This window comes from Pezoporus flaviventris, unplaced genomic scaffold, assembly GCF_033815535.1.
Source record: "Pezoporus flaviventris isolate CSIRO_AGI_PZ_B2104156 unplaced genomic scaffold, CSIRO_AGI_Pfla_v1 ptg000223l, whole genome shotgun sequence".
NCBI lineage: Eukaryota > Metazoa > Chordata > Aves > Psittaciformes > Psittacidae > Pezoporus > Pezoporus flaviventris.
Window position 1 is genome coordinate 250487 of NW_026892771.1, and position 21274 is coordinate 271760.

The window sequence follows — 21274 nt, forward strand, 5'->3', positions numbered from 1 at the left end:
CTGACCTTACCTGGTCCTTCTCATGCCTTCACAGATCAGCACAGTGGGGATGTGAGGACACTCTTTAAGTAGCTACCTGCTGCTTGATACACAAGCACTGGCTGCTGCTGGCCCCAAGGCAAGTGCTGTGAGCTGGTTTTTGTGTCCCATGAAAGCTTTATTAGGTAGATACAAAACAGGGGCCTCTGCTATTGAGGATCCTCGCCATGCTCTGAATGCTGCTGCTCTTCATCCTCCTCTTCCTCCTCTGCTTTGTGTTTTTCCAGTTTTGCCATGAGCTCTGGAAAACAGGAATGGGCAGGATGAGACTCGGGTGCAGGGCCTGTCCCAGCCCAGGGCTGGGAGCTCCAGGCCCAACACCAGAATGATCCACCAAGAGCTGGTGCTGCTCTGGCTGCTTCCCTGGAAGCTCCCACTCTCCCCCATGGGTGCCTGTTACCTTTGGCTGGGTTGAAGACTCCATTGGTTTGCTTGTCACACACGTAGCAGCGCTGGGATTTGCGGTAGTGCTGCAGGGCACAGCCCTCACAGAAGTAGTGCCTGCACCTGGGAGGAGACACAGGAGCCACTGCCAGTGAGCAGAGACAATCACTGTGCCCAGGAGTTAAGACACTGTTGACTCCACAGCCCAGGGAATGCAAAGGCAGCTGCGTGCAAAGCTCCCCCTGCAGCACTGTCCCCAGCAGCATGGGAGAGGGCTGGCAGTGCAGCCTGCTCCTCATCCTCACAAGCTCAGCCTCCCCATCCTTGTGTTCCTCTGCTCACACAATGCAGTGTGCCATTGTTGTGGCATGAGGAATGAAGGCAGGGAAACAAAAGCAGAAAGATGGAAGCATCTGGTGCCTGCATAACAAAGCCTGAGGTCCCTGCCAAGGAGATGCTCCAGTTGCAGACTTCCCGGATACCAGAGGATTTCCCCACGCACAGAAAGCCCTGGCAGACAAGCAGCAGGTCCCACCCACCAGCCTGTGACACTGTTTGTATTTGCCTCCATAGTGAACGACAAATGGACTGGCAGACACATTGCTCCTCGTGCCAAACCCACCACTTACTTGGTGACCACGGGGTTCTTGAAGGAACTTCTGCAGATGAAGCATTTGAAAGGCATATCCTCCTCGTCGCTGCTCACCTCATAGTTCTCCTCATCTGCAGAGGACAGGGTTAAGCAGACTGGAGCAAGAGCAGAGGCAGCCAGAGCAGCCCATGCATGGGGCATGAAATATTAACTCCAGAGAGTGCAGCAGGTGGGATTAAATCAGTGCTGGAAACAACAGAGCTCTGGCATCTGGCTGCTGCTGATGTCAGTAACACATGTGGGACTGAGATATAATTGGGTCTAATGAGCCGGGCTTGCTTGTTGCTCATCTCCCAGGAGCCAGTTCTTTCTCCCTCACCCACTCACTGCTATAAAGAGCAATATCCTCCAGCCCCCTCCTTCTGATCTTAGATTTTCTTCCAAAGCAGCTGTCACCAGCTGAGCAGAGAACACCCCTTCAGCCTTTCCCCCACCCCTGCACAGCAGGTGATGAGCCCTGGGCCACAGCTCTGGACACTGAGTGAATCACAGAATCAACCAGGTTGGAAAAGGGCCTTTAGGATCATCAAGTCAACCAGGGACACCTTCCACTGGAGCAGCTTGCTCCAAGCCCCTGTGTCCAACCTGGCCTTGAACACTGCCAGGGATGGGGCAGCCACAGCTTCTCTGGGCACCCTGTGCCAGCGCCTCAGCACCCTCACAGGGAAGAGCTTCTGCCTAAGATCTTAGTGATCCAGTATCCCCAAGGCATGGGAAAGGCAGGACCTGGGAACCACTTCCCCCATGAGCTCAGGGTGAGCAGGGAGGTGGTGCCTTACCATTGACTCCATAGCGACCCTCATCCAGCTCCCGCTCGATCTGCCATCCGTGCTTGTAGTCTGAGCGGTCGTGGAGGAACTTGCAGCTGTCTGAGGAGCACAAAGAAAGGGGAATGAGCAGCCAGGAAAGGGGAATGAGCAGCCAGGCTGTGCAGGGCAGTGTTACCTGGACACCTCCTGCAGGGGCAGCCTGAGCTCTGCCCAGCAGAAGGGGAAACCTGGTTGCTTCCTGCTGCCTGTGCTCTTGGAGCAGGTGCAGGATTGCTTTCAGGGTTGTGGAAGCGCCACAGGGACACTTCCAGCATTGACACGCATGGGAAGTGGTGGAAGGAACAGGAAATCCATTCCCTCATGTGGCCTCAGTGCCCAGAATTCCTGTGGGAATGTGGCACATCCCAGGGGTCCCCCCCAGGACTTGTATAACCCCTCATTAGAGGCCAGTGGCTCTCAGAAGGGCACAACCAGAACATCACATAAACTAACTGCAACAGCATCACCCATCAGCTCTGCAAACAGCTGCCTGTACATCAACAAGTCCACATCTTAGTGCCATGGATACAGAGCCCAAGCTGGAATGCATGCCTTTGCAGGCCCGGAGCAGCCCCTGCTCACCTCCAAAGCCACAGAAGCCAGTCTCTTTGTAGTCCTTGCAGATGTCGGGCTGATAGTCCCATCGCACCGTGGCCCTCAGGTGCTCTGGAGCTCGGATGGGTCCTTTTCTGAAAGGGTGGGAGAAGGCTCAGGCCGGCTCTGCAGCTGCAGTGGGGAAGGCCCCTGGGGGCCTGGGCAGAACCAGACACCAAGCTTGTTAGAGAGAAGCTGGCAGCAACAGTGAAGTTCAGGCCCCAGACAGGTGCTTTTGGGGATGGTGCCTGAGCTCCTCTGTGGTCCCAGTCCTGAGGCTCATCCCGACCTACCTGACCATTCCTGAAGAGGCATTTCCCATGGATGTGTCCTTGGGCTTCACATACTTCTGGTAGTTGTTAATGCCACGGTAAATTTTATCATCTTCCTTTCCTCTCAACTCCTAAGCAGGCAAAAAGAAAGGAGATTAAAGACCAGGAAAGCTTCATAACATGGATGAGCTTTCACCGCTCCGGCACCAGGTCTCCCTTCCTAGCCCTGCCATGCTTAATGCCACATTCTTTGCACTCTTGGCTCCTCATACTTCCAGAGAGGAAATGAGGGATGAGTAAAGCACAGACACTGCTGCTGTCAAGCACCAGCTCTTCACAGAGGAAGAGCTCTCCCACCTCCTGGATCTTCTGGCTGCGCTCGAAGATGGCCTGAGCATCCTTCTCCTTCTCCGTGTCCAGCTCATACACTGCTGTGGCTCCCATGTCCTCTGGGCCAACAGGTTTCTGCAAAGCAAGAGGAACTTGTGACAGGAGTGAAGAGAAAACCTGTGCAAGGCAGAGAGCTCTCTGGCTGCCTGCAGGGTTGGTCACAGCGCAAGGACTTGACGTGGCCTGCTTCACCTCCCACCAGGTTCTACAGTCCCTTAGAGAGAGAATCCCCCATGGGCTGGATCCAGCCTTGTGCTTGACGTGCTAATTCCCCACTGCTCCCAGGTTTTAGCCTGCAGAGGCAGGAAACACTTGTCCCTTATTCCTTCACCCTCAGCCAGAAGCTGAGCTCAGGTCTCCGATATCCAACACTTCCATCATGAGACCCCCCCACCTACACACAGGATGTTGTGGGACCTTTTAACCCAGCTGTGGGTGGCTTACACTCAGCTTTACTACAGGGATCTGGTTTAGATTCCTCTTTAATGGAGCAAACAGACACCTACCCCAGGTTTTATCTTCAGGAACAGAAGCATAGTTACAACCAGCCTCAAGTAAAACCAAATCTAACTGAGGTGCCAAAAGCTTTTGAAGGCCAAAAGCTGTTACCTCCTCTTTCCCTATGGGAAGGAGGGCTAAGAACACATTGCCCCCCTTGGCAGCAGTCAAAAGCACAAGGCTTGGTTCATATTCATCTCTACTGTGACAAGGAGACCTTGGTCTGACCCTGCAGCTTTCACTGGGGACATTCAGGCATTATTGACACTTTACACAGAGGGACAGAAAGAAACAGGTGTGAAGGGGAATGTGCACTGACACCTGCTTACATCCTGTGCAGGCTCATACTAATGGGCAACACTTCACTGGAGCAAGAGGAAAATGAAGAGGAAAACCCCGTGGGCACAGCACTGTGAGCTGTGCCCAGACCTACACAGCTGATTCCACTGCAGATGTTAACAGCCCACCCAGAGCCGTCAATCCCAAGGAAACCACCTCTCTGTAGCTCTTACTCCACCACCGCTCACAGGGATAAAGACGGGTGCACCCCAAGTCACCCTGAACCCTTTGCGAAGGAAACCTGAAACCCGAACCCCAGCACGAAGGCAAACCTGGATCAAGAGCTCCCCCTCCTGTGTCGTGTCCAGTGGCCCCTTGGGGCTTTAATTCCCATCTCTACGAGCGAAAGGCCAACTTCCATAGCCTCCTGAGGATGGCAATGGGAGAGTAAACCCAACACCTTCTACTAAGAGGGGAGGGCCGGGGCGGCCCCGATCCCACACCGGCAGGGGGATACCCCATTCCTCACGCTCTTACCGCGGACCTGGTGGATTTATAGGTGACTCCGATCTCCTTTGCTGGACCCTCCTCATCGCTGCTGCTGGGCGCGTAGCCCGGCCTCTCCTTCGCGCACCGCCTGGTCTGAGGGGCGAGAAGGCGGCGGGGATGAAGGGCCGGCAGCGCCGCGGCTCCGCGGGCCCCGCCTCGCCTCTCCTCGCCTCTCCTCTCCTCACCTTCTGGATCATGGGGTTGGGGAGCTCCCGCCGCCGCTCCCTGCGCACCACCGGGCTGCCCTCCTCGCCGCTGCTCTCTGCGGGCAGAGCCGGGCTCAGCGCTGCCTCCGGGCCTCCCGGGAGCCCTTCACCCCCCGCCCACCGGCGCTCTGTGCTAGCGCCAGGCCCTGCTTCGCCTCCCGGGGTCCCCCCCCGCCCTCACCCCGCTCCTGGTCGCTGCTGGGCCGCTTGCGCCGGCCCCTGCCCGCCGCCGGGCCCCGCTTCTTGAACACGAAGCTGCAAACGGGCCCCTCCTCCGCCATCTTGCGCCGCCGGCCGCCTCGCGGGAAGCCGCCACAGCGCCCCCTGCGGGAGGGGAGGACTGGGGGTCCCGCGGCCCCGCCCCCGTTCCCCTCCGCCTCCTGCAGGGGTCTCCCGCGTCGCCATGGCAACGGGAGCGCCTGCTCTGAACGCGCCCATCCTGCATCCCAAAGCGGTGCTGGGATGAGCTCCAGCCACGCTCCGGATGGGACCTCAAAGCCCACCCAGCTCCAACCCCTGCCACAGACAGGGACACCTTCCACTGGAGCAGCTTGCTCCAAGCCCCTGTGTCCAACCTGGCCTTGAACGCTGCCAGGGATGGGGCAGCCACAGCTTCTCTGGGCACCCTGTGCCAGCGCCTCAGCACCCTCCCAGGGAAGAGCTTCTGCCTAAGAGCTCATCTCAGTCTCCCCTCTGGCAGGTTAAAGCCATTCCCCTTGGCCTGTCCCTACAGGCCCTTGTCCAAAGCCCCTCTCCAGGTTTCCTGCAGCCCCTTTAGGCACTGGAGCTGCTCTGAGGTCTCCCCGAAGCCAAGCTGGAGCCTTGCTGCAGCTTCCCTCTCCCCTGCCCTCATTTCAGGGCACTGTGGTGATGCCTTGGATGCTCTTTCCTGTGCCCAGATGGCCACTGGCTTATGCAGCCCTGCTGGTCTCCTGCTGTGTGATACGTGTGACCATCCCCATCGCTAGGCATGGATCTGCTTGGCAACAGCTAATTTTATCAATTCAAATTCCTCTTGTATTTGCTCTGGGTGGCAGAGAGCCTTTTCATCACGGATGCTATTTGGGCAATGCGGAGTGATAGAGGTGATAAATCCTACCCGCGCCACCTCCTTGTCCGGTAAACCCTGCCATAAATTCCTTGCTCATAGTTTTGCACGGGGAATTACAGGCAAATTCCACACACAAGGAATTTGTCTGTAATTCCTCTGCCATTGGGGCCATCTCCAGTGGCATTTGGCTCTTCCCAGCAGTGCTACAATGTGCAGAAGAGCCCAGACAAGACCATTTCTTGCATCGTCACTATCAAAGCTCTTCCCATCTCTCCACTGCACATTTTGCCTCCATTCCTCTCCCACTGGAGGAGTCTGGGAGGTTAAGACGAAGTCCCCAGAGCCCGTGTCCCTGTGCCCTCCTGCTGCCCATGGCCACACTGCTCCCTTCGCTGGTACGAAGCAACCTCCGGGTTCCCCTCAGGTTTTAACCTGTTCATTCCTCACATTGTGCCCTGTTCCTGGGGTGATCCCAGCCCTGCAAACCTCAGCCACCGCGACCCAAATCCCAGGAGCCTCCTTTACCATCCAAGCAGGGATTTTGCTTATCCCATGAGAACCAGCCCTGGCAGATCTATGGACCACTTGATGGAGTGCTCCCCATGGAGTAAATCCAGCTTCCCAAACCCTCTGGTTTTCCCCCTGGGGGGTGAGGAGCTGCGGGAATGGGGATCCCCCTTTCCTGCTGCTGCCTCATAACAGCCCTTCCTCTGCAGTTTCCTGGGGCTGGCGGGGGGGTGAGTTTGGAGGATGGATCCTCCGTGATGCTGCTGGAAGCCTCACACAAGGAGGTTAGTGCCGCGCAGAGAGAGCACAAGGCCGTGTCCCAAGCGTTGAGCAAAGCCCATCTGCACACACAGAACACGGGGGGAGGCCGGGCAAGAGCTGGGGGGCAACTGCACCCACGGTGCCGGTGGGGAGGGCCACGGAAGAAAGGTTCTTGGGCTGCGGGGGTCCGGGGCCAGGGACCGGGGCCGAGAGGGGCTGGGGAAGGTTCGGGGTTAGAGGCTGGCTTCACACAAAGGAGCGAGCGGCTGGAAGCCGGTTCGGCGCCGAGAGCCAATCACGGCGGCGGCCCCGCGATAAAAGGGGTGGCGAGGAGCAGGGGGAGCCCGCAGGAAGCGGCTCCTGCTCTCATAGCCCGGCCTCTGCAAGGCGGGGGGAAGGCGGCGGGGACACCCGGCCCCACCAGCGCAGAGCCGGAGCCCGGCGGAGCCACCCCGGACCGGGGCGAGAGCCGCCCGCAGCGCCGGGAGCAGCGCGCTGACGGTGAGGCTGCGCCCGCGGAGAACAACGGGGCCGGGAGGCAGCGGGAGACAATGATGGACCCCGAGGGGTGCGGAGCCAGGGCATCGTCAGCCCCGGCTCTGCTCTGGGGCGGGGGGAAGCGAGAGCGAGTGGGGGGAAAGGGATGGAGAGGAGGGAGGAGGAGAGCCCCGGGCAGCGGCACCGGCGGCCAGGAGCCACCCAGCAGGTGGGGGCTCAGCCCCTGCACGTCCCACCCTGCTGCACCGGGAACTTCTTGGCTTGGGAAAAGGGACTCGGCAGAGGTGATGGAGGGAAGGGGATGTGGGGTGGGACACACACAAAGGGGGCTGTTCTGGGCCCTGGGTGGCCTCGCTGGGGTCAGGCGGGGGCAAGGAGGTGCTGTCTGAGCTCTGGGAGTGATGCTGCTGACGGGGGGTGAGCACCCCGTGCCCTGTGTGAGCTGGGGGGGCGAGAGGTTCGCATGCAGGGTACCGGGGTGGCAAGAGCAAGAGGAGGCCTTGAGGTTGCTGGATCTGCTGCTGCGGGCATCGGGGGTGCGGTGTTTTGGGGCTCAAGCCCCCCCTTTGGGCTGCAACCCCCTCTTTGTTGTGTGCTGCAGTACGTGCTGGAGGGGGGCTGGACAGATCCATGTTATTAAGCTGATCAGAAAGAGCAGAGACGGAAGAATACCTGTTAGATGCTGACTTCCTTATCCCCGTTCGTTCCTGCCTGCTCATTCTCAGTGCTGAGTCTCCCACTGCCTCACCCTGGCTTTAAATCTTGCCAGGGACAGGTCCAGGGCTTTCACTGCTTCCCTTGGGATGCTGTTGCACGACTGGGAGGTTTAATAACAACATGAACACCCGGAGCTCTGACAACCCTTCAGAGCCAGGGCTCACAAAGGAGAGCAGCTCCGTGCTCATCACTGAGGGGAAAGGAGCACCCTCTGCCAGCAGCAGCACAGCTGGGAGTCAGGCCCAGGTCTCCCAAGTCCCATCCTGGTGCTGTCACTACCCTGTTCTGAGCCAGTCTGATCTGTCTGATCCCTTTGGATCACTTGAAAGCGTCTCAGCCACCTCGCAGGTCCTGTCTGTTGGTTTTGTTCATGGGGGGAGCATCATCTCTGCCAGAACGTGCTAATTCAGCAGCCTGGATCATCCCTTGGCACCTGGGCTTTGTCCCCCAAAGGCATTGTGCGAGGGATGCACAGGGGAGACATCTGGTGCCCCAGATGTGCAGTTAAGGCCAGGAGGAGCACATCTGCAGCATTATGCACGTAGATGACAACATCATTGCAGTGCAACCCATCAAGCCTAGGCTGAAACAGCTCCAGTCTAAATGGGAGCCCTGCAAGAAGCCAGTTCCCAGTTAGGGTCTGTCAGGAAGAGCTTTGCAAAGGGACCGGGTGCATCTTCACACAGCTCAAACCCAGGCTCCTACCTTTCCTGGTCAGCAAAGATCCCTCCAGGCTTCTCATTAGGGAAGGGAGTTCCTCTTCTGGCTTCCTTCAGTCCCACGAACCTACCCCCTGCTCCTACACGGTGATGGAGTTACTGCTGTTCCTTCTGCCCACCCTCAGCTTCAGGAGGGTTGTTGTCCATTGTCAGGCAGCGATGTTCCCCCAGAGGTGCCTGCCTTTTGCTTTCCATTTGTGTCATTCCTCAATGGGGAACGCCATCTGGGGGTGCTGCAGAGCTCACCTTGCTGTCGGCAGGAGCTCTGGGGTGGAAAATGTGGGATCTGGGTGAACGGATGGCTGAAGCGAAGATGAAGCACACTTTATGCGCATCCCTTGCCCCTGGTGTGCCCACAGCCCTCTCCGATGGCCAGCTCAAGGTACTGGACACAAGGAGCCTCTGCAGCCTCCAGTGTGCCTCTCCAGGGCTTGTGTTTCCCACTGCTCCACTGAAATCCCACGGCCTTGCAGAGCACCAGATCCCATTCTGGGCATCATGGGCCCTAAAAGGGAGAATGGAAGTGACAAACAGGCAGAGCAGCTCAAAAAGAGGGATCCTTTGAGAGATTTAACCTAGAACATGATTTTGGTGGCTTTTGGGGACACTTGGACACGGCAGCTTCACAGTGGTACAGAGGCAGGGACCATGGGATGTGGCTGTGCTGTGTTTTGGGGTGCCTGGGACAGGAATTGCTCCTGCTCCTGCTGTGGCTGCTGATGGCGAAGCAGCAGAAGCTCTCAGAGCTACTCCACATGGGAAGTGCCAGTCCAAAGCCTGGTGATATTCCACGTGAGATGAGCCAACAGAACAGGGGCAGGTTACGTTTGGGAAAAGAGGGATTTGTAGGCAATTACAGGTCCATTAACTGGAGTGCAATTAAAGGTGAGCTTCTGGAATGGGATTTGAGAGAGTATTCAAAGACATGGTGCTGGGAAGCAGAAGTCTTTAACGCGGATCATGCCAAGCTGGATCAGTATCTTCCTTGTGTGTGACCTGAAACAACAGGGCCTCATGAACCTGGATTCAAGACCAGCACTTGATGGGGATGATTGTTTTAGGTGGAGACGGGAAAGAGGCAGCCAAACAGAAGGAGGACACTTGGATCCTTCCCAAGGGGGAGAGCTAAGGCCTGAAGTTGGTACCAATCCCTTTGGAAGGTGGGAGAAAAAAGGCTGAAGAAGAGTTGGGCAGGAACATGGGGAGCTGCTGGAGCCTGGAGGGAGCTCAGCAAAGGGAGGTCAATGAAGCAGAAAGAGCAGTGAGGATTTCTGGCAGAGGTGATAAAGGAGGAGCACATCAGGCCAGATGTGTTCGGATGTGTTGTGTGCTGCTCAGACCATAACACAAAGGTCTGAGATCGCCTTCGGTGTGGTGCGTCCAGGCCAGCTCACCTCCGTGCAAGGCGGTGCTGTAGGAACCTTATAAGAACAGATGCAAAGGAATTGGCTTCTCCTGCTGAAAGAGACTGATCCAGAATGATTCCTCTGGAGGAATCCCCCTGAGAGGCAAATACTATGGTGGGAGAAGAACCAGGAACATAGTGCTGGTATCACGGTCAATGGAAATGCATTAATGCTGGAAACCAGAGGGTGATGCTTCCAGGTGGAGCACGGTTTATGGAAGAGACTATGGAAAACCTGAAAAGAGAAGGGAAGGGACATGAGCTGTTTGCCTATCACGCTTGTTTCCCTCAGGAGAGACAAGAGGAGACAGGGAGGAAGGTGGGAGAACAGAGGGGGTGAGAAAGAGGCTTCCCCCGGGCTCCCCCTTTGCTTGTGTGGGACTTCCACTGTTGCCCTGCCAAAGGCCGCCCTGTTCTTCCCCGCTCCCTCAGGAACAGTTATTCCTGAAGATTTCCTGCCCACCGGCAGCCTTTGAACGGGCACAGAACGTGGAGCAAAGCGGGTTAACGGGGCGGGGTGGTGGGAGGCGGCTGTGCCCTGGGGCGCAGGGACAGGTCCGTGCGCCGGGGATGCTCTGCAGCAGCCTGACGCGCAGGGCAGCGGAGCCCCCAGAAGCGGCCTGGCCGCTCCTCCCGTGCCAAGCCGACAGGGACCTGCCCTGGGTCCCCGCAGCCATCAGCTGAAGCCACAGCCCGAAGCTCTCCTTGCTCCCAGGATGGAGGAGGAAGGGGCCCAGATTCCCCCCACCCCGCGCTTTGCCTTTGGGAAAGCCTCTTGCAATGGTGCAGTGATCCCAGCAGTAACCTCACACTTCACAGGGCTGCTAATGGGAACCAGATGGCAGCGAGGGGCCTCTCTCCCTCTGCAGTCGCGCTGCTTTCCTGTGCCGGAAACCCATCGGCTTTCCGAGGGGCCGTGGGGCTGGAGCCGTGCGACTGAGAGCTCCTGGGATGAACATCCCCAAACTGCCCCGGTGGGTGCTGAGCGGGAGCTGCGCCTGCTCTCACACAGACAAGCTCCAGGCCCCAAGTCCTGGCTCAGAATCGTCACAGACAGAAGGGGGTGGAGGGGACCATCTGAAGATCATCTCGTTCCAACCTCCTTCCGCTGCAGCAAGCCCAGCTCCCTTTGGACAAAGGGGTATTTCGGTCCACACAAGCCATCAGATGCTCCCAGGAGGGGCAGGAAGAACCAAGGGGATCTCACCTCGTCCTGAGCCATATCCTGGGAATTGCCCAGGAGAGGACACTCGGTCCTGCTCTTCCCAGGCTGTGTCGATGGCCAAGAGCCTTAGGGAATAGAGGCTTGGAGAAGTCGGATGTAGCAGTTACGGTGCCAGCCTCCACTGTGGAGACCTGGACGTGGCTTTCCTGCTTTGCCCCAGGTGCTCTCTGCACCCCAGCACTTGTGAAGGCTCCGTGCCACCACCGGGGCCCCGTGTCCTTAAGCAAAGCCTGGGCCACTGGGGCTCCTGTGCTGATGGGGACTGCCTTGGGCTCAGATCCCACCCTGAGCGCACGAATGCCCCCTTGGAAGAGCACTGAGAGCCTCCTGGTGTGGTTTCTAACTTGTTGTTTCCCCTTATCGCTTCAGCACAGCCTTCCCCCTTGAGATTTCTGCTCCTTCCTCGTGCCCTTGGGCAGGAAGGACATTCAGCAACTACTCACAAGCAGCTACACGGAGGGGACCGCTCGCTTGAACCGAAGGCTGGGAGAGCACAGCGGGTACGTGCGCAGGGGGGTGTTAAGAGAAGGGAGAGCGGGAGGATGGGGCTGGGTGGGGAACGTCAAGCCATGGGGTGGGATGGCGTGGAAGGGAACAGGGTTTGGGGAAGAGAAGCAAAGGGATGAAGAGGTGGAAGGAGCCTGTGTGTGTGGATGGGGAAGGGCTGATGGAGAGAGTGGGGAAACTGAGGGGCTGGGAGAGGGGAGGAAGATGAGGTGCAAGGGAAGAGGAGGGAAGCTGGGGGTGGAGAAGTGCTTGTGGCAAAGGCAGGGGCGAAGGGGGAGGGTTCTGCACCCACATCAGAGCGTGTGAGGCAGGACACAAGCTCTCTGGGTGCCCCAAGCTCCCCTTGGGGTCTGCGTTGGGCTCTAGGGACCAGCCAGAGCCCGGAGGCACGAGGCCCATGGGATGGGGGCTCTGCTCCCGGGCCAGCTCTGCCCTGGGCCCCAGCACCCTCCTGTGCCTGCCACCCCCTGCAGCACACAGGAAACAACAACGCGACCGCAGGGTGAGGGAGGTTGTGCTGAGCTGAGCGCTCGGGGGGGCGGATGGGGGGTGGGATGAGGGGTGTGCAGCCCCCAGCACGTCCCCACCATTCCTTCACCTTCCCCTTGCTCTGCGCCTCCCTCAGCATCGTTTGCTCAACCCCACAGCTCTTGCACGAGCAAACCGGGGCTCTTCAAGCCTCATCTTTTCTGGGTGTTTTGAAGGCGAGGGCAATGGGGGAACCCCCCTGCGGCGCCTCTCCAAGCAGTTACTACCAAAAGGGGTTACTTGCGATGCTGCTTGGGGTTTTGTTTGCCTTTTCTCTTTCCTGTGCTGTGTTAACGCTGCTCCAGGACCAATCCCCTTCCACATGTGAGCAGAAGCCAGCACATCCCCTTCTACTCGTGTTTCCATCACCGTCGTCCTGCCCAGTATCTTCGTATGGGCCTAGAGGAGGGTGATGGTTCTAAACTAAAAGAGGGAGGTTCAGGCTGGACGTGAGGAAGAAACGTTTTCACAGTGAGGGTGGTAACAGCACAGGTTGCCCTAGGAGGTAGTGGAGACGTCCAAGGCTGGGCTGGACGTGGCTCTGATCCAGTTAAAGATGTCCCTGCTCACTGCAGGACGGGATGAGCTTTGAAGGTCCCTTCCATCCCAAACCATTCTATGGCTGCAGGACTATGGGTACGGAGCCCGGTGCCCACATCACCTTCCAGCTTCCTATGACCTGCACCTCCTGCCCACATCCAGCCTCGTGTGCCTCCAGCTCCTGGCTCCCTCCAGCAACGCAAGAGGCTGCAGGGAGCCCATGGAGGAAGCACTGAGCACATCACCATTGCACACCGGCCCTCGGGGTGATGAAACCAGCCCTGCTCCTCTTGCCGTTTCCTTTCCAGGTGTTGCAAGAGGCTCGTCTCGGGCGTCTCCGCAGGGCACATCGCCCCCGGACACCAAGCTCAGGATTAAACAGACGGAGGAGGGCAAGGAACCATGTTCCAGGCCACGGGACCCCCCAGCTCCCCCCCAGCTCATGTACGTAGGGGTTTGCATGGGGTTTGGCCCGCGGGGGTGCTGTGGATAGAAGCTCTATTCCGGATGTTTTAGGGTGATCAAAGGCACAGCCGCTGCTTCTCGCCCCCCCAGGACGGGGGCCAGGAATGTTCCAGCAGAAGGTGCTGTTTGCTGAGCCCATCCCCTTGCTCCTCACCCTGCTCCCTCGTTCTCTGTTTGTTTGTGTTTCCATGGCTTTCCAAGAGCACAATTGGGAGCACGGGAGGCTGCTCGGGCTTGGGGATGGAAACCAGACGGGCTCCAGAACGCGTCCTGCTGGGACAGGATACGGCCCTTTCCCCGCGGGAGCACACAGCAGATATTAAGCAGATAGCGCTGCCTGCTCGGAGCCAGGAGGCTGCCCAGAAGTGATGAGCAGCAGTGGATCGCTGGAGCCTTGGGAACGGATGTGTCCAGCTCCAACGAGGCAGCGCTTTCCTTAGCTCGGGAAGCGGCGCATGAAACCCCAACCCCAGGAGAGCACCTGCGGCTGCCTTCCCAGTGCCAAGGGATGCAACCGGTTTTACACGGCCCGAGCGTCCCCGCTGCCCGTGTCCCCCTTGTTGACTTTGGCTCATCCTTCCTTGAGGGAAGGAGAGGGAAACCAGCATCCCTGACCTCAGTCAATGGGAGCAGCTGGGAAACGTCTGAGGAGGCAGCGCAGGGAAGTGAGAGCTTCCTGCGCCTCCACACCAGCGATTCCCAAAATACAGAGGAGAAACAGCGGGGAAGGACGAAGCAGGAGGGAAAATCAGCCTGGGGCCAAGCAGAGCGAGAGGAAGGAGCAGGAGGCAGCGGGGCGATGCTCTGGGATGGCCTCGGGAACAAACAGCACAGAGTGGTTCCTGGGCGGTCCTTGCTGGAAGTGGGTTTGCCTCTTTGCTCCTGTTTGACAGAAGGGAGCATCACCACCAGCACAAAGGCAGCTTCAATGCGTGCCACGGTTGGCAGGGACCCAGTGAGTGCACAAACAGCTTGGGAGGGTGCAGGAGTGTGGGGAAAGTGAAGGGCAGGGGCAGGGGTGATTTGGGATGAGCTGCTGCAGATGGGAGAATGTGCACTGAGGGCATCTCAGCCCTTGGAGCTCTGCCCTACTGCTCCTCCATCCATGCCCCCCATCCCTCCTGCATCCACCATGGACATGGATGGATGCAAGGGCCTGCAGGGACTCCAGGGGCTTTTCCATCTCAGCCGTGGTGCAGGATGTCCCGTGGTGATGGGCTGATAACGGGGCTCAGAAACAACACAGCTGCTGAGGGGAACCAGCACAAGAGCTCCCTGAGAGCGAGGGGCGGCCCAGCTGGGCGTGAGGACGGCATGGCCTTGGCAACTGAGTTCAGAGACAGCCACCATGCAGGGACAGCCAGGTCCTGCCTGTCCCCATCCTCTGCTGCTCCTCCAGCACAGCTCAGCGCCAGGCTTCTCAGTGCTGGCTTTCATCCTGATTTCTCTTCTCCTTCCCTTGGCAGGAGGCAAAGAACAGCTCAGGAGGCAGCACCGTGCAGCGCTCCAAGGTACCTGCGATTACTGCACCCTCCACTGCAAGGAGGGAAGGACCAAACCCCATCCTATCATTCAGCAGTGGTGCAGCACAGGGAGGGTGATGGGAGATGGGGATGCCTCACACTGGTAGAATGGTTTGGGATGGAAGGGACCTTCAGTTCATTCGGTTCCACCCCCTGCCACAGGCAGGGACACCTTCCACTAGAGCAGCTTGCTCCAAGCCCCTGTGTCCAACCTGGCCTTGAACACTGACAGGGATGGGGCAGCCACAGCTTCTCTGGGCACCCTGTGCCAGCGCCTCAGCACCCTCACAGGGAAGAGCTTCTGCCTAAGAGCTCATCTCAGTCTCCCCTCTGGCAGGTTAAAGCCATTCCCCTTGGCCTGTCCCTACATCCCTTGTCCCAAGCCCCTCTCCAGGTTTCCTGCAGCCCCTTCAGGCACTGGAGCTGCTCTAAGGTCTCCCCTTCAGGAGCCTTCCCTTGTCCACGCTGAACAAGCCCAATACCTCACCCAATGGCAGTGTGGATATCAAGGAAGAGGCTGTGGGGGAAGCCAGGCACAGGATACCCCAAATTCCTTCCTCATCCTCTCTCCCTTCGCTCTCCCCTCCGCAGTCCTTCAGCCTGAAGGCACAAGTGAAGGAGATGTGCACTGCCTGCCAGAAAACCGTGTACCCCATGGAGCGGCTCGTGGCCGATAAGTTCGTCTTCCACAACGCCTGCTTCTGCTGCAAGCACTGCCACACCAAGCTCAGGTGAGCCTGAACGGGATGCGGCCATGGTGCTTGCTGTTGGAGGGGTGGATGGATGGCAATGGGGTACCCATGGATGGGGGAGGCCTCTCCAAACAGTCCACCCATCACGTTCATGTGATCCCCAACACATTCATCACAGCAAAAACCAGGGCTTATGTGCCCAACTGGTCCCAAGTCCCAGCTGGCCCATAGGATGGTTTGTGTTGGAAGGGACCTTAAAGCTCATCCAGTTCCAACCTCCTGGCACAGGCAGGGACACCTTCCACCACACCAGGCTGATCCCAGCCCTACATCCCCTGTCCATAGCCCCTCTCCAGGTTTCTTGCAGCCCCCTTAGGCACTGGAGCTGCTCTAAGGTCTCCCCAGTCCCAGCTAACCCTGCTCTCCTTCCCCAGCCTGGGCAGCTACGCGGCGCTCCACGGCGAATTCTACTGCAAGCCCCACTTCCAGCAGCTCTTCAAGAGTAAAGGCAACTACGACGAGGGCTTCGGGCGCAAGCAGCACAAGGAGCTGTGGGTGCACAAGGAGGTGGAGAGTGGGACCAAGTCGGCGTGAGCGGGGCCTGCTCAGCCCTCCCTGGAGCACCGGAACGGTGCCGAGCCGGGCGCTAACTGAGCTGATGTAAAGCAAAGGGGACCCAAGGGTGGTGAGGGTGGGAGGCAGCACAGCCCTCTTGGAGGATGTATAGAGGGGTCCTATAGGCCACAGGGGCAGAGGTGACCAGGGGACAGCCTCCAAGCCCCAACTCCGGAGACCAGAGCGGATGCCCAGCCCTGCACAGGCATTTCAGGTTTGCCACCATGGATAAAGAGATGATCTTGGAGGGGCCTTAACCCATCCTCTAAGTCAGAGCAGAGCTCCCAGCTCCTGCCACACCAATCCTGCCTTGCTGGGGCTCTGGCTAAGGAGGGTCCTTGGTTTACATCAGCTCAGTTCAGCTGGGAATGTTCAGCCTTAAGGATGTTGCCCTGCGACTGTTTCTCTCTCCGTCCTTTTTTATCTCCTGCGCCAGGCGCTCTCTTATTTTTGTAATACAAGGTTTCTGAGCCTGCTCTGCCTTGTCCTGTGTTCCGGGGGCTGGGGAGCTGGGAACAGTGCTGCGGGCTGCCTCTTACTGCCCCGGGACTGGGGACAGAGCCTCTGTCCATGCGGGATCAACAGGTATTCCTGGGTACGTGTGTGCAGTGTGAGGATGGAGGCAGAGCGGTCCTTTGGGGATGAAGTCTGGTTTCAACCTGCACAGCAGCTTCCACATGGAGCCCAGACCACTCCCAAAGGGAATTCTCCATCCCATGAACTAGATCCACCCCTCTGCCCTGCACACATTTTGTGGCTCTCTCCCAATATCAATATCAATGGGCCCAGCCTCTGCAAGCAGACACTGCCTCCATTCCCTCTGGGCTGACTGGTGCAAGATGAGCTCTGGTCTGGATGAAGCCCGTCCCTCTGGACCGTCTCCAACAGGTCTGTATTTACCGCCTTCCTCCACACGATGTGTAAGCCTTGCCTGGGGGAGCAGGCATTCAAGGAACCCCTCATCTTTCACATGCTACAAGAATCGGGCTTTTCAGAGCCCCCAGAGCCTTCGGCATCACAGCAAGAGCCTCTATTCCTTCACCAGCCGATAACATCAGCTCCCACTGATGGAGAGAATCCAGAACCAGCCACAAAACCAGGAGCAAAGAGAGAACCAGATGGATATGGATGGTCCAGAGGAGCCCAGGAGGAACTGAGGGTACACAGAGACATTCTTAACCCAGGCCACAAGTCCCCTGGGGCTCAGAGACGCATTGGGTGACCCCAGGAGCCCCATGTCCCTCATGGTGGATAAATTTCATCTCCTTTAAGAGGCCAGGACCGTGAGCCCAGCAGGGACCGCACACACAGAGCCTGGCAAGGCTCCCTGAGCTCCAGCCTCACCAAGAGCTTTGGCTGTCCCCGTGGTGCAGGTGCTGCTCCTCACATCAAGGCGCAGCCGACACGGTGACAGACGCTGCTTCCTGCCCATCACCGCATCACTGCTGGGATGAACCAGGACCCGCTGCTCGGTGGTGCTGGGCGCGTTGTGGCCTCTTCCTGCCGAAGGTTGCCCTAGAAAACGAAAGCAGGCTCCTGGGTTTCGCTTCCTGTTCCTTGCTGGCCTCACTTCCCCATCCCTCGCCTCGCCTGCCTGCTGCTCTTGCCTGCAGAGCGGGGCCCCCAGGTCCAGGGCGGGTTGAACTGCACCAGGGCACTTTGGGGGGGGACAAAACCTTCTTTAAGCAAGAACAACAAGGGTCTGGTTCAGTCCTTTCCTCCCCAGCATTCGGAACTGTGTCTAGAGACAGTAGCACTCTAGTACTACTAGTGCTAGTAGTGCACTAGTACATCTCTAGGGCTGCCAGAGCTAGTAGTGCATTAGTACATCCCTAGAGCTGCTAGAGCTGGTAGTACATTACAACATCCCTACAGCTGCCAGAGCTAGTAGTGCATTAGTACATTCCTAGAGCTGCTAGAGCTAGTAGTGCATTAGCACATCCCTAGAGCTGCTAGAGCTAGTAGTGCATTAGTACATCTGTAGAGCTGCTAGAGCTAGTAGTACAACATCCCTAGAGCTGCTAGAGCTAGTAGTGCATTAGTACATCTGTAGAGCTGCTAGAGCTAGTAGTACATTAGTACATCCCTAGAGCTGCTAGAGCTAGTAGTGCATTAGCACATCTGTAGAGCTGCTAGAGCTAGTAGTACACTAGTACATCCATAGTACTACTAGTGCTAGTAGTACCCTAGTACATCTTAGAGCTGCTAGAACTAGTAGTACACTAGTACATCCCTAGAGCTGCTAGAGCTAGTAGTGCATTAGCACATCTGTAGAGCTGCTAGAGCTAGTAGTACACTAGTACATCCATAGTACTACTAGTGCTAGTAGTACACTAGTACATCTTAGAGCTGCTAGAACTAGTAGTGCATTAGCACTTCTCTAGAGCTGCTAGAACTAGTAGTGCACTAGTACATCTCTAGAGCTGCTAGAACTAGTAGTACAATAGTACATCTCTAGAGCTGCTAGAACTAGTAGTACATTAGTACATCTCTAGAGCTGCTAGAACTAGTAGTGCACTAGTACATCTCTAGTACTACTAGTGTTAGTAGTACACTAGTACATCTCTAGAGCTACTAGAACTAGTAGTGCACTAGTACATCTCTAGAGCTATTAGAACTAGTAGTGCACTAGTACAGCTCTAGAGCTACTAGAACTAGTAGTGCACTAGTACATCTCTAGAGCTACTAGTAGTAGTAGTACATTACTACATCTCTAGAGCTGCCAGAACTAGTAGTGCACTAGTACATCTCTAGAGCTGCTAGAACTACTAGTAGTAGTACATTAGTACATCTCTAGAGCTACCAGAAGCAGCAGTACACCATTCTCTACCTATCCCGTTCCCACAGGGGCACAGCCATCTCTCCCTGACGTGGCAGCAGTGGAAGGAGGATGTGTGTGAGCACAGGGTTTGAGATCCTCAGCCTGCTCTATTGGCTTCTGATTCTGTGGCGACCTGAGCCAGGCACCACCGCTGAGGGGAGGGAAGAGAATCTGGTGAGCAGCAGATTCACACAGGGCCAGAGGCGTTCAGTACAGCTACACCTCACAGGGGCTGCTGCACACAAAGGAGCCAACCCCTGCTGCCATGATTCACACGCCAGGCTCTGCACACAGCCTCAAACGGCTCCCAATGGGAGGTTTCTGTAAGACAGATTAAAACAGAATAAAAGAAAGGCCAAAGCATTGTCTCTATGTCCCAAACGTGTAGCTAAATCCAGCTGATTTATGATGAGAGCTGGTTTCATGCCCCTGGGACTGGAACCCTCCTTTCTGAATGCCTCCCACCCGTTGCAACCCCCCTGTCTCTGAGCAGGCACAGTCACTGCAACACTCACCTAGAGCACTGGAGCTGCTCTCAGGTCTCCCCTTCAGGAGCCTTCTCTTCTCCAGGCTGCCCCAGCCCAGCTCTCTCAGCCTGGCTCCAGAGCAGAGCTGCTCCAGCCCTCACAGCAGCTCCGTGGCCTCCTCTGGCCTCACTCCAATAGCTCCACGTCCCTGTTGTGTCTGGGGTGGAACTGGATGGTCTTTAAGGTCCCTTCCAATCCAACCCCTTCTATGATTCTGTGTCTTAAGCTTCCTTTCAAGTCATGAGCTGCTCCTTGCTGGGGCTTCTCTGTGCTGCTCCAGCACAGCAAAGCAGTGCAGCAGCTCCACAGGGACATATCCTCAGCAGAGAAGCAGGAGGCAAAGCAGAGGATGCTACAGCTCTCTGGGCTCCAGGGCGCCGCAGCGAGAGCTCAAGAGCAGCAGCTTTAATAGCAGCACAAGGGCTGTTCCCTTAACGTGAAGCACAGAAAATGGCTCACAGCTGCCTGCACCTCCAACGAGCAGACCTGGTTTTACCGCTGAAGAGACAACACAACTGATGAGCAATGAACGACCACCACAACCCTTTGCATTCCCATACAAGCATGAGGCTTCTGTTACCAACCTGCCTTTGAGCTCAGGAAAGGACATTTCCCAGAGCCTGGAAACTCAAGCCAGCAGATTCATGGAATAACTGGAAAACAATAAATCAGTAAGAATCCATCTACATCCATACCGTGCAGATGTCCAGTTCTGGCCAAGATACAGAGCACCAGGCAGAGATCAACAGCAGAACAAGTGGCAGGACAGCTCACCGTGCCAGCATTTCCTGGATATAATGCAATACACCCACACCCAGGCACTACCAAATCCAGAAGACACCGTTCCTAGTTTAGACTTCACTCTCCTCGAGCCACAGCAGTGTAGTGTTAGCCAACCCCTATAGAGACTTGAAACTATTTGCTTCAGAAGTGGCTGTACAGAGGAAATGGACCTCGTGTCACCTTGCCCTGGGCCACACTATGCACAGAACACGCATCCCCAGCAATCAGGAAAGGCACAAGAGGTTTTTAGCTGCATTTTTCTGTGTGTTGGTCAGTGCTTTGTGGCTGATCAACCTTCAACCCAAGCCTCCAGATGTTCTTCTCTCCCAGCCACCACCTATAGCCAGGTATGGTAAAGATTCAAGCAAGGAATACACACTTGTGGAAAGCAGAGTCACTATAGAGCTATCGACTTTAGAGGGGTGTGAGTAGGAGGGGAGACCAGGGGCAAACATGCCATGCTGCAAGCCTAAGGTGTGAACCTTGTGTTCATAACGCAAATGTTAAGCACTGAACATACAGAGCGGAAAGGAGAATGAAGGCACCAGCTTTGGGAAGCACCTCCTCAAGTGAAGGCAACTTCCAAGTTCCTCCTTCAGCAAAGGCAGGGTTGTCAGGTTCTAACACTCACAGAGGGTGGCAGGAAGCAGCAGGAGGTGGTTATTTCTGCTTCCACAAGCCACTTGTGTTCTAGGACAAGTTCACTTGTCTGGTTCTCATCTGCTCTGGACCAGCCCACAAGCACGACGCATCTGCTCACTTCATGTGCAGGGAGGGGGCTCTATTGCATCAGGTTGTTAACCCATTTCTTCTCATTTGAGCACATTTTACACTTACAAACACGTCAGTGTTTAATCAACATAGCAACGAGCTCTACCATGGCCTGGGAAAGGCGAGCAGAGGGAAGGCTGTGATTAGGACCCATGGGACAGCATCTCGAGGGACCACGGTGGCATTCAAACCACTGCTGAAGTGACAGCAAGGCTAGGACCTGCACAAGGGAAAAATGAGCATTTCAGCAAGTGAGGTAGATGAATTTAAAGCAGCACTATTTCAGTCCTTTCCTAAGATAGTGCTGCTGGAAAAAAGAAATGCAGCCTGAAAATACTTGGAAATGTGGTTACCTCTTGCCAGTCTGGGACAGCAGAGCTCATCCTGTCCCACATCTTTGGTACACTCAGTGCAAGACCATCCACTTCTCCCTTTCTGGAAGGGAGC

At 56.8% G+C, this 21274-nt stretch overlaps 2 protein-coding genes and 1 long non-coding RNA gene across 3 annotated transcripts in view; 2 read left to right on the forward strand and 1 right to left on the reverse strand.

The window, feature by feature from the left end:
- The window catches only part of LOC133262769 (uncharacterized), a 294205-nt gene that overhangs the window by 74512 nt on the left and 198419 nt on the right, over window positions 1-21274 (forward strand). The window lies entirely within an intron of this gene.
- Window positions 137-5011, reverse strand: LOC133262754 (E3 ubiquitin-protein ligase RNF113A-like). The gene is made up of 10 exons (XM_061442220.1): window positions 4854-5011; window positions 4652-4728; window positions 4455-4559; window positions 3108-3215; window positions 2772-2881; window positions 2467-2573; window positions 1855-1944; window positions 1053-1146; window positions 440-546; window positions 137-280 (listed from the first exon to the last, which is right to left on the reverse strand). Exons 1-10 carry the CDS (start codon window positions 4951-4953, stop codon window positions 189-191), a joined length of 990 nt encoding a protein of 329 aa, XP_061298204.1. The 5' UTR covers window positions 4954-5011; the 3' UTR covers window positions 137-188.
- Window positions 12964-16328, forward strand: LIMD2 (LIM domain containing 2). The gene is made up of 4 exons (XM_061442221.1): window positions 12964-13074; window positions 14562-14606; window positions 15210-15349; window positions 15745-16328. Exons 1-4 carry the CDS (start codon window positions 13033-13035, stop codon window positions 15902-15904), a joined length of 387 nt encoding a protein of 128 aa, XP_061298205.1. The 5' UTR covers window positions 12964-13032; the 3' UTR covers window positions 15905-16328.